We start from the raw sequence: 15,504 nt of genomic DNA, 5'->3' as shown, positions 1-15,504 counted from the left end.
CACCTTGTCAGGGAGAGCCCCGAGGGCTGCAGGAGAACAGAAGAGGAGAAAATTGCAAACGTTTTTTTCGAGTTTTGTTTCCAGAACAAAACAGGTGTGATCATGGAAGGAAGAACTACACAGATTCCTGAAAGGAATCTTTCATAGAGTAGAATTCTTTATTGGTCAAGTGTGATTGGACACACAAGGAATTTAACGTTAGTCTAGTACAGGGGTCGCCAACCTTTTGGATCTCAGGGACCACCAAACTCATAATTTTAAATCCCATGGACCAGAGACCCTGGGACAATCCCCAAAAAAGTCCGCAGGAAAATTCCCCACCCTGTTTTCCTACCGATCGATCGTTCTTTATTTGGGATCGCAGGATACCGTCTCCAGCTCTGTTCTCAGGGGGAGAGAGACTTTTGGTTTCATGCAAGGAAAGCAGCAGAAGCAGCAGAAGCCTTTCTTTCTCCCCCCCCACAAACTCAACCAGAAATTAGTTTTGGTGAGACTTGTTGCTTCGGCCTTGCAGAATCCCAAAGACTCATTTTTGATGGAGTTTGGGGGAGAGAAAGAAAGACTTTTGCTGCTTTCCTTGCATGCAGCCAAAAGCAGAAGAAGAAAGAAGAAGAAAGAAGCAGCCTGGTGGCCAGATGAGGCGCGTGGGACGAGTGGGGCAAGTTCCCCCCTCCACCCTTTCCCCCCTCCCCTCACTACCTTGTGTTGTTCACAATGCAAGTGACGCAAGCCTTGTGTTCCCGCGCAGCCTGGATTAATTGCTTTGGGGCTGACATTTCTCTGCGGACCACCAAAATTTTCTCACAGACCACCAGTGGTCCCCGGCCCACTGGTTGGCAACCGCTGGTCTGGATGATCTGGATGAACTTTCCACCTGGGTTGAGTTGCCGTTCGTGAGCTGAGCTACCGACTGTCTCTTGACTGTTTATGTCTATTAGCCCATCCTGTTCTTCCCATAATCTCTCACATTCCATCACACTTCAGTGCAAACGCAATTTCCACTTTGGATGGGGAGGGAAGAAGTGAGAACATGCTTGGGTGTGCAACAGCAGGAATAGTACCAGTTGCTCATTTGCTTGCCTGCCCAGTTCAAACAGTGATGGGGCAGGTTTAGTCCCAGAGATCAGCTATCCGTGCCCTTTGGGTCTTTTCAGGAATGAAAGACCACTACCAGCCAAGGAAACAACTCTTGTCATAGTCCCAGTATTGTGGAATTCCCTCACACACACACACACAAAAGATTTTCCTTTCTTCTCTCCAAAAGGAATACATACAGTCCTCACTGAGCCCAAAATTTATCTTACTAAGTGAGAAATTTGCTAAATGACTTTTTACGACTTTTCCCGCCACATTTGTTAAGTGAATCTTTTTAATTGTTAAATTAGTAACAACAGTTATTAAATTAATAGGTTGTTAAGTGAATCTAGCTTCCCCATAGACTTTGCTTGTCAGAAGGGGATCATATGACCCCCGAGGACTCTTCAACTGGCATAAATTTGAGTTACAGCTGTGTGAAAAAGTCCTGCACACTTTCAGTTTTAAGCTGTATTTACACCTCTTTGATCAACTTTTCACTCATAGAAACCATGCAAAATTAGTACTTTGATGAAAATTTCTATACTCGGTTTGAGATGCATAATTTTTATTGATATAAGTCTTTTTAAGACACCACATTCTCACCAAAGTTCACGTGCAAAGGCTTATCCAGTCTATGCCAAAGCGATGCCACCTGGTGATCAGCAATAAGGGCTGGCCAATCTCATATTAGTAACCATGTTTGGTTACCTAAACAGTCCTTTTCAGGGCCACAAACAATAAAAATGTTAACAAAACACTAGCATCAGCCTTAATAATTGCAACACGCATGCCACTGGGTATGCATCAGTTAATCTGTTTTCATAGTCATTGTAAGCATGCATTGTAAGCATGCAAGAAAATTCACCCCCATCCAAACAGCACCAAATTGCAAAAAGCTTATGCTTTTCACTTAAAAACCACCAGTATTTATTTAAATATAACAATATTTGCATAGAAGCATAAAATAGCATAAAATCAATGGTCTATCCCAAAAATGTCATAAACCATAAAGTATAAAGCATGCAGGACTTTTTCACACAGCTATAATTTTCAAGCATCTGAATGGAAATCACATGATTACAAGGGTGCTGCAATGGTTATAAGTGTGAAAAATAGTCAAAAGTCACTTTTTTCAGTGCAGTTGTAGTTTTGAAGGGTCACAAAACAAATAGTGTAAGTCGAGGACTACCCATATAAGATTGTTCAGCTGAGGAGCAGAGCACCTTCTAAATGTTCCCTTTAAAGGGAGATCTGTATATATTTTTGTATTGTGGCCTCTACATACATTAATAACAACGATAACGCAAACACCATGATGGCACAGATATCAAAATACTTCATTGGAACATCTGTAAAAATTATCACAGGCCAATGACAAAAAAAATTGGTGAGAACATACAAGTTAAAAAAAGGAGCTGAAAAATGAACAAGTTAAAACATTGAGGGATTTCTGAATATAGACCGACAAAGTTTTGGCGCACAATGCACCAGATATAACTGTGGTTGAACTGAAGGAAGTGTGGTTAATTGATGGTGCCAATATCAGGAGATAGTAAACAAAGAATTGGAGAAGATCATGAAGTATCAAGATCTGAAAATCAAAGTGGAACAACTGTGGCATAAACCAGCTGGAATGGTCCCAGTGCTTCTCCAGAAAACCAAAATATCAAAAAACCTTGGACGACTCTTAGAAATTGTGCAGTGACACAATTTCCATCTGTCAGTGGCAAAAGGTCAGACTGTTTAGGTCTGCACATATACTAACCGTGATATGGTATGATATTCCATGTTCTTGGGAAGAACATGATGCTTATGAAGGCCAACACCAACTAAAAAACCAGCAGTGGTGACTTCACATTGTTGTGTATATAAAAATAAATCACATTTAGGCTTGCGACGCTAGACTGACATAAACCCAGGTTTTTGGAGGTTCACATTTGTACCTGGAACTCTGTCATTGACTTAACACATTCCTATCACAATTGGAGTGAGAAGACTAATAATTTTGGGAGCACCTGTGTTAAGGTAGCTTTAGTTGGGCTAAATAATTCTTGTTGTTTTTATAACAGCCTTCTGACATTTTCAGGGTCAGGATTTAAAAACATATTATTAGCTGTCAAATATTTATTGTCTTTTAAATGCATATTTTATTTTTTCCAAAGTACTTTACAGGGCAAACCCTTGAGAATTTGGGTATTTACCATCTTTCTTTCTAAATAGCACCTTTTCCTCTGTCTGAAGCAGAAAGCTATGCAACATTGATGTAAAATTATCCAGAGTGAATATGATTCAGTAACTGAGTGACGTACTTGACCATTTAAACAACAACAGCTTGATAAAAGGGAAGAATTTATTTTACTATTGCAATGATTACGTACAAAGAAACAAATGTACTTTTAAGAAGACAATGGTTCAAATTGCTTTTCCATTCTCTTTCTCTTTATAATTAATTTTTGTAAATCTGGGAATTGTTGAGGCATTTGAAGTGGATAATACCTAAGAAAGTTTCAAAACCAGTTTGACTGTTACCTAAAAACAATTCAAGATGTCCATCCTTTGTCCATACTATTACTGTTCATACAGACTTGGTGGCATGTACCTAACTACGGAGTCACAATAAAGGTAGATTGGCATGAATTGAGCTGAAGGTTCAGACAAAAATTGAACCTTCCACTGTTTCTGGGATCTTCAGCTCAATTCATGCCAAGCTAATGCGTTGAGTTAAAGTTATTTTGATGTGAGCCTCTTTTGCATGCTATTCCAAACCCCACACACAATAATGCATTTATTCTTCCCACTGGTCAATTAGCATTACCCCAGTTTCACCTATGGGTTGAGTGCCGGCTCAATCAGCACCTCATGATGTCATAAATATAAATGCATTATCTTAGGAAAGCAACTTGCATATATAACCTTGGAAGGATACAAAGAAACGGATGTATTAGGAGAGATGCATTTGTGAAAATGCACATTTCCAAACACATTTAATGCAAACATTCATGAAATGATATAGAAATTATCACGTGACTGCTGTATTTATAACCCTGAATTAATCCCGCATAACTGTAATGGTGTTTCCTCTGTGATAAATGTGTAAAGGATTACTACTGTAAAAATCCTAAGGGAAAATCCAACATGATTTACCACACACGTTCGGTTTTCAATTTCCCCCAACTTTGCAGGAAAGACAACGAAATCAAACGCCTATTCAGCCCCTGATGAATTATAACATGTAATGGTCTGGATTAAACAGAGATATCAAACCGCTGTAAGGATGTTAGAAAAAATTAAGTCTGAGCTAGAAGCCTACACTTGGGGTTCCCTTTCTTTGGGAAAACCCGTTTTGTGTCAGCAATTTAAAATGATTTCCCCCTTCCTAATACTAGGGTAGGGACATGAGGATTTGAGTATAGAAATCAGAACTCTGTGTGGCTTCATGCAGGTTCTTCTGCCAACAGTAATGGAAGACTTACCTTGTGCTTAAATTTGTTGGAATTCTTGTTTTCTTTCTTATTAAGATCAATGAAGTAGTGGGTGATACGTTCCTTCGACTTGGAGTCCATCTCCCATGAAATCTTGAAAGAATCACAAGTGATGTTGCTAATCTTGATGTTGTGAGGAACTGGGAGCTCTTCCATCTCGGCAATCCCACTGTCCTGTGATTTATTCCCTGCAGAGGTATGGATAAAACATAGCCCTGGTTAGCAGGAGCACAACAGGGGAGCGTGGTTTGGCATCTATTCCTCAGAGAATGAGAGGGAATAGATAGATGGGGTGAAGACCCGAGATTAAGTTGGCGAACAAAAGAGTTGCAGAAAATAAAATAAAAACAAAACCCACCAGCAGAGATTGGGAGGAAGAGCCTTCTCGCACAGGGCTCTCCAACCTTGGCCACTTTAAGACTTGTGGGCTTCAGCTCCCAGAATTCCTCAGCCAGCAAAGTTGGAGACCCCTGCTCTAGCAAACAAGATTTGGGGCTTCAAGGAGAGGTAGCAGCATATTAATTGTGTCCTGTCTCACAGCTGGAATTTTTTTTAGCCAAGGAAAAGAAGAGGCAACTATAGAACAGGAGCAAGTAGCTTAGTTTGGGACATTGGGTAGGTTGGTAACTAGAGCTGGACGTTGTTACAGCTCCACGGCCTGTCATAGCAGAGCATCTTGGGCTCGATTGTGACAGGGAAGGGCAGTGGCCAAGTCAAAATGGACAGGTGATGCAAGTGTGGTTGTGATGCTTTTCCAAGGGTGAAGCTTGGCTCATCCTTCCAGTAAAACAATGTCCCATCTAACATTCAAAATACGTCCATCTTTCCTGGATTTCAGAAAAGTGCTTTTTTCCCAGGCACCTTTCATCTTTGGTTAAGGCTTAACAGGCCAGTTCAAAAATAACCGAGGAAAACCAGAGCTGAGCCACTGTGATTTTTAAAGCTACCCGGAGAGAATTATAAAGTAATTAAAGTCAGATAGAACAGTTATTATTCCCCAAACTAACTCCTTTGCTAATTTAAGTTCAACCTACTAATTGTCAACCTGGGAAAAATGAACACAAAAATTAATTGCAGTTTTCGAGTATGGCTACTACAAATGTTCTTGAATCCTTACAAGCAGGAATATCCATGTTTGATAAGAATAATCATGCTTGGAATTCAGTCATGGAATCTCCTGACTGGAGAAAGCAATTCTCCATTCTACCAGAAACTCTTCACCAACTCTTGGAAGGGTTGGACAACCATCCTGTTGTGGTTCGCTGGCAGCCTGTGCGGCGGCAGAATCGGGCAAGTGGGGAAAACAGGGACCAGATCGGAAGTCTTGGAGAGGACTTGGACGAGGGTCCTGCATCCAATACAGAGATGGGCCCAGGGCCATCTGGGAGTGGTGTGCTGACTCCAGAGCCTCCAGAATCTGACAGCAGTGAGGAAGAGGAACAAAGGGAGCCTGTTCTCAGTGTGCATGGGCGCAGAGCTGCCAGAAGGCAAGAGCAGCTAAGACAAAAGGTGTCAGAGTATATTCATGAACTGGAATAGACCAATGAATAGACATAGCAACTAAGGCAGCCAATGAGGACTGTTTGAAAAATGAAACTAGAAGTAGCTTAGGTGTGGCTCTATATTAAGCTCTGCAGCTCTGAAGCTATATTAAGCTCAGAGTCTGTCTATTGAAAATGAAACTGCTTCTCTCCTCTGCTGTGTGTGTCTTGCTTGCCTGCTGAACTAAAGTGAAACTGATGTCTGCTTCTGAGCTCCTGAGTTGTTGTTCTTCTCTGAACCTGTAACATGTCTGCTTCTGTGTGAGTTTGCTCCATGTTGGAGAAATCTACAACTGGTATTGTAAAATTTACTTTATGTGTTTATAAAGAAGTTAAATGAAGTCTCAGACATCTGTGTTTACTTTTCTGGCACTGAATTTACACTGCAAAACCTCTGAACAAAAGGGGCGACTCAGGAGTAAGGCTTGGAGGTAATTGCCCCTTGCATAAGGTATAAAGGAAGTACAAAGGTAGGAAAACCTTTGCAGGAAGCAACATCGTTCACTCTGGTTGGTTTAGAACCTGAAAGCTCTGTGGTTCTCCATTTGGTTTGGAAAGACTAATTGGGACTTTAGTCGTTGGCAGCACTTCAAATCAGATAAGGTGCATTTTTATCAGATGTCTTTTGAAGAACTTTGGCAGGCGTCCCTGGGACTAATTATAGCCGGTTAAGACTCATTCCAGGCTGTGAATGACGATAATTCACAGCCACTGAACTAAAATAAAAGGGTCTTGGATTTTATGTGTTTGTTGGTGTCTCAGGAAGCCTTGGTCAGAACAGACCCCACTTTTTTTTTTCAGCTGAGGAGGCTTCAGGAAATATGGGAAGAATTTTTTTTAAAAGCCCATTACATAAAGTCAGCTCAGGCACACAACAGTAGGGCCACACCTGGTTAAAACTTGGATGAGAGACTGTCAGGAAACTGCAGGCTGGCTAGATGAGAAATTCTAAAGGTGAAGAAAATGGAAAAGCCAAGAATGCAACTTCAGGATGGCCCTGAAGCAGTGGTGGGATTCAATTTTTTTTTACTACTGGTTCTGTGGGTATGGCTTTGTATGAGTGGCAGGGGAAGGTTACTGCAAAATCCCATTCCCACCCCACCCCACTAACCTGCTTTCCAGCTCCATTCTCCTGTGCAGGATTGTGATGATCCAAAATAAACACAGTCACAAAAAACAGGTAAAGCCCCTTTTATTGCTTCACTTTGCTTCCAAGCTACAAATATCCTTGACTGGAGACAAAAAACTCCCACACGAGCAGTTACAAGAAGGAGGAAATCCCGTTTAAACTAAAAATGCCTATAAATTATAAAGAGTAAAAAACAACACAAACCAGCAAGATAAGGGCTTGAAGACGTTCACAGATAGCAGAACACACACTGGGAAGGACACCAAACTCAGAGGAACAATAAATAGAGATATTTCCATGCTTTGTTTCCAGCACTCGCCCATACGCATGTCTGTCCTCTTATCCTGTTGTCACAGCTGCAGCCCATGAAGAGGACCAAGGCCCTCTCCTCCCCCATAGACCACATCTCTCCCTTATCCTCTCCTCCCTGCGTGCCCTAGGATGGAGAGGGGATGGGCCTGGGTCCTCCTCTGACTGCCCAGCCGGCCTCTGCCCTTCCCAAGCCTCCTCCACAACCTCCGGAGCCACACTTCCACTCCCTGTTAGCTGTTCCTCCTCTCCCTCAGTCAGTCTCCACCAGGGACATGACAAGGGTAACAAAAGAAGACCCAGCCAATCAGCTGGGACTCAATGGGAGGCAGAGAATAGATGGGGTTAGCGGGGCCAGTCAGAGGTGGCATTTGCCAGTTCTCCGAACTACTGAAACTTTCTGCTACCTGTTCTCCAGAACTGGTCAGAACCTGCTGAATAGCACCTCTGCCCTGAAGCCACTAGGCCTGGAGCTCCACTTGAAGCAGACTTTGGTCTATTGCAAGGCTAGAATAGTCACACCGTTTTCCAAAATCCTTGGCACAAGCATTGGGACCTGCTTCACAAAGGGCCAGAGTGGAGTCTTGGGGATCTTTCTTAACTAACCAGGAAATCAAGGATGTGCTGCTTGCATCTTTTCCCCTGAAGCCAAAAGGTTTAAAATATCTTGAGCTTTAACCAAAGCATGGCTTAATCACTTAAAAACCCGAGCTTTGGATCTCAGACAAGGCTCACATAAAAGATGTCATGTATCACGGAACAAAGTCCACCATCAAATTAAAAAGAAAAACAAAAGGAAGGCAGCATCTACTTCAAAAGGCCTCCACTTGCCAGATCTCTGTGTCTGCCATTCTTCCATGGAAGAAGAAAGGGGAGGGGGGAGTTGGTACAAGTAATTCTTTTGGATGTAACCTGAATATTTTAAGTCTTGTGCTGAATCTGTATAATTTGCACATGATATACAACTGGAGGACTGGAGCCCAGACGCCTGGAAACATGCCACCTCTTGGAGAGATAGCAGAGAAAGGAGAAGGGGCCATAAAAATTCCAGCTCCGAAAGAAACTTCCTGGGAAACGTTTCTAAGCTAAGTTCCCAGAAAAAAAAGGGGGGGGAATTAACTTGTTGCTTCTTTGTATTGACTAAATCCACATCAGAATAAGGGGAGGGGTTCTAACTCCCTTTATCTATACTGTATGCCTGGAGGCATATTAGAGCCTGCTTTGACTAGTACCTGGGTAACTTTCTTTTCACAATAACGAATTCCTTTTGAAGTAACCAGTCCTTCAGAAGTTCATTCTTATCGTTTGAAGGGAGAGAGTCTGGGCCTTACACCCACAAATGAAGCCTTCCTCTGGGTCAGGGAAGAGAATGGAGATCTCTCTATTCAAGCTTCTGTGACTTCTAAAGTCCCTGCCTGGAGCTGTGCCTTGAGACAGGTCAAAACAAGATGGAAATGTACTGCCTTACTTAAAAACAGAAAATAAATCTTACAAACAGAAGGAGAAGAAAATGACACACCGTAATAAATTGGTGTTGAATGTGTGAAAACGTCTGACTCCCCCACCCAACCCCTTTGACTTATATTTTCTTTCTTTGACTGCACTTGTCTGCTTTATTGCCATTTTAGGGTGGTTTGTAAATGAAACGGGCTTTCCAGTGGAAATAAAATATTGTATTTTTAAGGCAATAAGCCAGGGGCGTCATCAGGGGGATGAGAAAAGCCAATATGGCTGCCGTGATTGTGGGATTCATGCCTCTATTTTACCGCCAAAAAAAAAAAGTTTGCTTCCTCCATCTTCCTTTTAACACCCCGAAACACACAAATAAATCTATGCCCCCTCCCTCCTCTGCATCTGGTTCTGAAAGGTGTGGGTGGCTGGTGGACAGCTCACTTCCTTGTGGTCCTCCAATATTGTAGGTGCAATGCATTTCTGCATCTTTTGAAGGGTTACAGATTAACAGAGTTGGAAGGGACCTTGTAGGTCATCTAGTCCAATCCCCTGCCCAAGCAGGAGACCCTACACCATTTTTGACCAATGGCAGTCCAATCTCTTCTTGAAAGTCTCCAGTGATGAAGCTCCCATAACTTCCAAGGGCAACTTCTGTACCATCAGTTGATTATTCTCTGTATCTATATACAGAGCTGGATCTCTCAACAAGAGAGAGAAAGAAAAGAGAGGGAGAGAGAGATACAGATTGGAAGGGACCTTGTATGTCACCTTGTCCAACCCCCACTCCAAGCAGGAAACCCTGCACCATTTCTGACCAATGGCAGTCCAGTCTCTTCTTGAAAGCCTCCAGTGATGAAGCTCCCACAATGTCCAAAGGCAACTTCTGTTCCATGGGTTGACTGTTCTCACTGTCAGAAAATTTATCCTTACTTCCAGGTTGAATCTCTCCTTGATCAGTTTCCATCCATTATTCCTTGTCTGGCCTTCGGGTGCTTTAGAAAATAGCTTGGCCCCCTCCTCCTCTCTGTGGCAGCCCCTCAAATATTGGAAGACCACTATCCTATCTCCCCTGGTTCTTCTCTTCCCTAGACCAGCCATGCCCAGTTCCTGTAACCGTTCTTCATACATTTTAGCCTCCAGTCCCCTAATCATTTTGTTTGCTCTTCTCTGCACTCTTTTGAGAGTCTCAACATCTTTTTTATAGTGTGGTGACCAAAACTGGATGCAGGATTGTAGGTGTTGTCTTACTAAAGCTTTATAGAGTGGTATTAGTACCCCCCTTGATCTTGACTGTATCCCTCTGTTAATGCAGTTTAGGATTGTGTTGGCTTTTTTGGCTGCCACCACACACTTTTGGCTCATATTTAACTGATTGTCCACTATGACTCCGAGATCTCTTTCACAATTACTGCTGTTAAGCCTGATTCCACCCGGTCTATATGTGTACTTTTAATTTTTCTTGCCTAAGTGTAAGACTTTACTTTAGAGCGAGCGCTACATATTCAAGGGCCACTGCTTGCAACATAGCTTTAAGCAGTGGATGTACCCCAAATTGTCCCTGGAAGTGATAATAACGGTGGTAGAATAAGGAGATTGCTAAACTCCAATGGAGGACTTACAGTTAAGTCCATGGAGATGTTGTAACATGGAGATCTTATTATGGAAATGGCTAGTATATATTATTATATTATTATGTAAAAGTAAAAAGTTTTGATTGTAGGTTATTACCATATTCTACTGTGTCAAAAGGAGTCAGAAGTCAATGCTTTTCTTTTTTCTTTTCCCCTTTACACTTTTTCCTCTTCCCCCTTTCCTCCCCTATTTTCCATTATTTTCATTTTTCTTGGTATTTCTGTATTTTATATTTTGATAAACTAATAAGAAAATACTGGAATGGACATAAATGTGAAAAGTCACAAGCCACTTTTGTCAATGCTGTAGTAACTTTGAATAATCACTAAAAATGGTTATAAGTCAAGGACTACCTATACAGCAAGGGAAGTGAGCATGAATTCTAGTCTTCACGAGCTCCTTTTAGTGGACACGGCTTTCAAACCCCAAAGATATAATCATCAGGGCAACTGATTTTAATTGTTCTATACCAGTGGTCACCAACCAGTGGGCCGGGGACCACTGGTGGTCCGTGAGAAAATTTTGGTGATCTGCAGAGAAATGTCATCCCCAAAGCTCCCCCCCAAAGCAATTAATCCAGGCTGTGCAGGAACACAAGGCTGCGCTGCCCACATGGCCCGTGGGAACACAACGCAAGGAAAGCAGCAAAAGTCTTTCTTTCTCTCCCCCAACCCCCCCACCAGAAATGAGTCTTTGGGACCTGCAAGGCCTCCTGCTCCAAGAGGCTGCGCCGGCAAAGACTCATTTCTGGCGGAGTTTGAGAGAGAGAAAGAAAGACTTCTGCTGCTTCTGCTGCTTTCCTTGCATGAAGCCAAAAGTCTCTCCTCCCCCGCCGAGAACAGAGCTGGAGACGGTATCCTGCGATCCCAAATAAAGAATGATCGATCAGTAGGAAAAAGGGGTGGGGAATTTTCCTGCAGAGTTTTTGGGGGATTTTTCCAGGGTCTCTGGTCCACAGGATTTAAAATTATGAGTTTGATGGTCCCTGAGGTCTAAAAGGTTGGCGATTCCTGTTCTATACTGAAATTAATTTCCTTTAACACTATATTTGCCTTGTTTAGCTTTAACTAATATTTATTATTTTAAGGCTGGATTCCCAACTGACACATCAGACCAAACAGTTTGAGGAACATATTTATCCAACATAAGAAAAACATTTCTCTCCCTTTCCATTTTCCTCTTAATGAAAGCTCTGTGTTTTTTTCATGGTCTGGTACTTTTGACGTCTTCCTTCTTCTTCCTTGGTTTAATGAGCCATTCCTTTGCACACAAATCTGATTTGATTCATGCAAATGGACGTTTTAGCAACCAAAAGAAAACAGAATGCCTAAGATGGGGCTTGATTTTTGTTTGTTGTTTTTCCAGAGGAAGTATTTACAACATCAATGGTTTTACTGCCAATCACACCAAAACAGAAAGAAAGAAAGAAAGAAAGAAAGAAAGAAAGAAAGAAAGAAAGAAAGAAAGAAAGAAAGAATATCATTTTTTTGCAAAACCCTTTCCCAAGTGAGGGCTAAAGTAGACCATCCCTCAAGCTGGGCTGAACTAATTCCTCCCCATGGATAATATTTGAAGACAGGTTTGGAGAGCTGGAGACGTGCAACCTTTCTCTGCCGTCCCCTCCTTTTTCTTCCTGTCCTTGCTACCTTTCCACCACAAGGTGTGGGACTCCCTGGCAGCCCTCAAAAGATCGACCCAAAGGCTTCCGTCTCAGAGGAGCAACAGGCCTACATAATCCATCCCACAGTCCTGTAGGTGCCAATGTCTGAGTCACTCCCTTCGGAGAAAGCTGCAAGCAATTGTTTCTCTGTTCCCACCTCCACCCCTCTCCTCTCAGATTCTTGATTCACAAATGGCTAATTGTATAATTAAAATTATTATCCATATGAGCAGTGACTAAAAAGGATCACAGTTGTCAAACACAATGTTAGTTTCATGTTGTGCTAGCGAACTCCTACTCTCCATTACCGCCTTGCCTTGCAGAACGAACAGTCAAAGCCTCACAAAATTGTAATTGCACAAAGAACGATTCTCTGGAACCTGGCAGCTATGGCCGATTTTTCAACTCATTTCCCTGCCTTGCGAGCCACCTTGTCTCATGCATCCCTCAATTCCAGTTGGAACTATAAATAACTTTTTAAGACTTGGACAATCCTTTTTCTGAATACGTACCCAGCCGTCTCTTTTGTCCAGGTATTTCCTCAAGAACATCTTGGGATTAAATGACGTAGATGTTATAAGATAGGGGTGTCAAACCCAAAGCTTGGGTGCCAGATCTGGCCCATGGGGCCACCCTGGAAACAGTGAAGGACTGGCCTGTGGTGCCCCCGCCAGTAAAAACAGAGCTTGTGAGGGCCGCGTCTGGCTCTTCCAAGCTCCATTTTCACTGACAGAGGATTTCAGGAAGCCCCCTGACACGAATGACGAGCTGGCCACACCCACCCTGGCCATGCCCACCCCAACCCTCTTAGGTTAAAGACAACTTTGATGCAACCCTCAATGAAATCAAGCTTGATACCCCTGTTAGAAGACATCTACGTGGAAACTTTAGGGAAGGTGTAGCCAACTGGCCCCTTTAAGACCCATGGACTTCAACCCCAGCACCCCAGAATTCAACCCCAGTCATGGGAATTCATGGGAATTCTCGGAGCTGAAGCCCACAAGTCTTAAAGTGGCCAAGTGTCAGCCTCAAGATCTCTTCGGCTACCCTAACTGCTATCTATCTCATTTATCTCTCTCATATCCTATCTACTATATCTTCTCTACTGCTAGGCTTAATTCTTTTGGCTGTCATTAGCAACGGGGGGAGGGGTAATGGTGGGGGGAAGAGAGCTGGAGGTGTTTTGCATTCCTTTACTGTGGGTAAGCAAAAGGAGGGGGTGTATGATTTCTTCTTTTCAACTTTCCATTTCCTTGCTAGCTTCTATCCCTTTTTGCGCAGCTGCGATGTCTTATCAAAATATGTCAAGGTCAACGGACAGAGGCCTCATCACCACCTGAAGATGCCCACAGGATCATATTCAGAACTTTTCATTGGAAGAGTCTTTTGGACTTTGGGGGGTGGGAACAATTCCATTCCTTTGTATATGTGATCTGCGCGCCAAATTCTCAGATTCGGAATTCCATCCATAGCTTCCACTTTAATTTCCAGTAAAAGAATAACTTTGCTCTGATCCATGGAGTCTGGGTATTTCTTTCTTGGATTTTGAAGGGAGAACACACTGACACCAAGGTTTGGACACCTCTACTTTAAAAAGTGATGGTCGATAGTTAATCAAGAGAAGTTAGCATTGACAATTTCAAATCACTTTTGGTCAAATGGCTGGCTATAGAATTTTGATTAATGAACGAACAAATGCAATGTCAAATAGATCAAACATGAACAACACCACATATGTTATCTACCCACCAGTCTACTTCTGATTAGATTTACCTTCAGTGCTTAGCAGCAAAATGTAGATACATACAGCTATCTTTAACTGTTTATCCCAGCAAATTATAAATGGCATGTAGGAAACTGTGGCCCTTAAGTCCATTCTAGCCTCAGGGACCAACCAATCTGAAAGACATTAAGCTCAGCAGGATACCCCTGGATCTCTTGAGCTTGCATCCGCTTGAATTCCAGGGATCACTAGTTGTGGTGGGATAACAATAATAATTTTCATATATTTGAAGGGTCTCTGGGATCTGGGATTTTGAGACCAAATAAAAGAATAGGTTTTTTTTTCTAGAAGCCTTCAAGAGCAGTTTCAAACACAATTCTTGGTCACCACTGAGAATATTCCTGAAAGTTGCATGCAAAGAGTTGGAGTTACATGTAAAAGAAACATTTATGCTGGGGGAATTGGGAAATAAAAGCAAATCGTAAAATTATTTGCAATTAAAGTAGGATCTAATTTTACATTTAAAAATAGGTTTCAGGGCAATTCACATTGATAGTTACATGAATTTTACTGGTTCTGTCTGGTTCTATAGAACTGGATGTTAGGGCTCCCAGTAGTTCGGAGAACCGGTAAAATGGCCCCCTGGCTGGCCCCGCCCCTCTCCGCCCCCCTGCCCAGTCAGCCCCTATTGCACATGTGCAACATTGGGCGCATAAGCGACATGCCTGCAGCCTTGCATTTGCCCGCCAGGGCAGCCATTGCTGCCTGCCTTCCGCGATGGCCCTGCCTTTACGGATCTCCCTGGGTGAGTGAAACTCTGCAAGCCCCAGTCACCTTCCCCCCCACGACTTGCCTTTTGCTGCCACGGCCGGTCGCCTTTGTCCCCCCCCACTTGCCTTCCGCCGCGTAACACGTGGAGAGGGTTGTATAGGTTGAATCCTGCTTTTCTCTGCTTGCCCGGCAGCTGTTTCTAACGGGAAGGAGGGGAGAGCTCCCATTAGAAGCCCTGCCCAGCCCTTTCCAGAAGTCCCCTCGTCTGGCTACCAGGTAAATAGAGGGTAGCCTCCTGGGAGTAAAAATGGGGAGTTGGGGGGGGGTCCAGTGCCACTCCCCCACCTCGTTTTTGCTCCCAAGGGGCTCCAGGGAGGCTTGCTAGGCCCCCTTTTGGGCCTCAGAGGCCTTTCCTGCAGCCTCCTGGGACCATCCAGCCATCCGGTATGCCTGGATTCAGTGTTTAGCAAAAAGAACATTTGGAGCTAATATAGTATTGATTCCTGCCTTGGGAATGTTCTGGGTAAACAAAACTATGCAGTCTCCTAAAACTGTTGGAGCCAATCTTCTTCCTTCCTTCCAGATCCTCCTCTTCAAAACAAGTAAGCTGCTCTGCTTTTTCGTGCCAGGCTTAGCGTGGTAAGTTCAGAGTGGATTTTGCAGAGAGCAGCTTACCTTTAGGTCTCAGTCATTTGCTCCATTTCAGAGCCTACATTACACCATTTCCA

At 43.0% G+C, this 15,504-nt stretch overlaps 1 protein-coding gene across 2 annotated transcripts in view; it reads right to left on the bottom strand.

The window, feature by feature from the left end:
* PHYHIPL (phytanoyl-CoA 2-hydroxylase interacting protein like) overlaps positions 1-15,504 on the bottom strand; it is a 59,083-nt gene that overhangs the window by 6,590 nt on the left and 36,989 nt on the right. For both annotated transcript variants that reach the window (XM_087932265.1, XM_026711003.2), the window contains exon 2: positions 4,551-4,747. In XM_087932265.1, the coding sequence (XP_087788391.1) occupies positions 4,551-4,747 (197 nt within the window). The remainder of the gene's footprint in view (positions 1-4,550; positions 4,748-15,504) is intronic.

Source organism: Pseudonaja textilis, chromosome 4, assembly GCF_049901715.1.
Source record: "Pseudonaja textilis isolate UNSWEBS1 chromosome 4, rPseTex1.2, whole genome shotgun sequence".
In the NCBI taxonomy this organism is placed as follows: Eukaryota; Metazoa; Chordata; class Lepidosauria; order Squamata; family Elapidae; genus Pseudonaja; species Pseudonaja textilis.
This window is presented reverse-complemented; position numbering and strand designations above follow the sequence as displayed.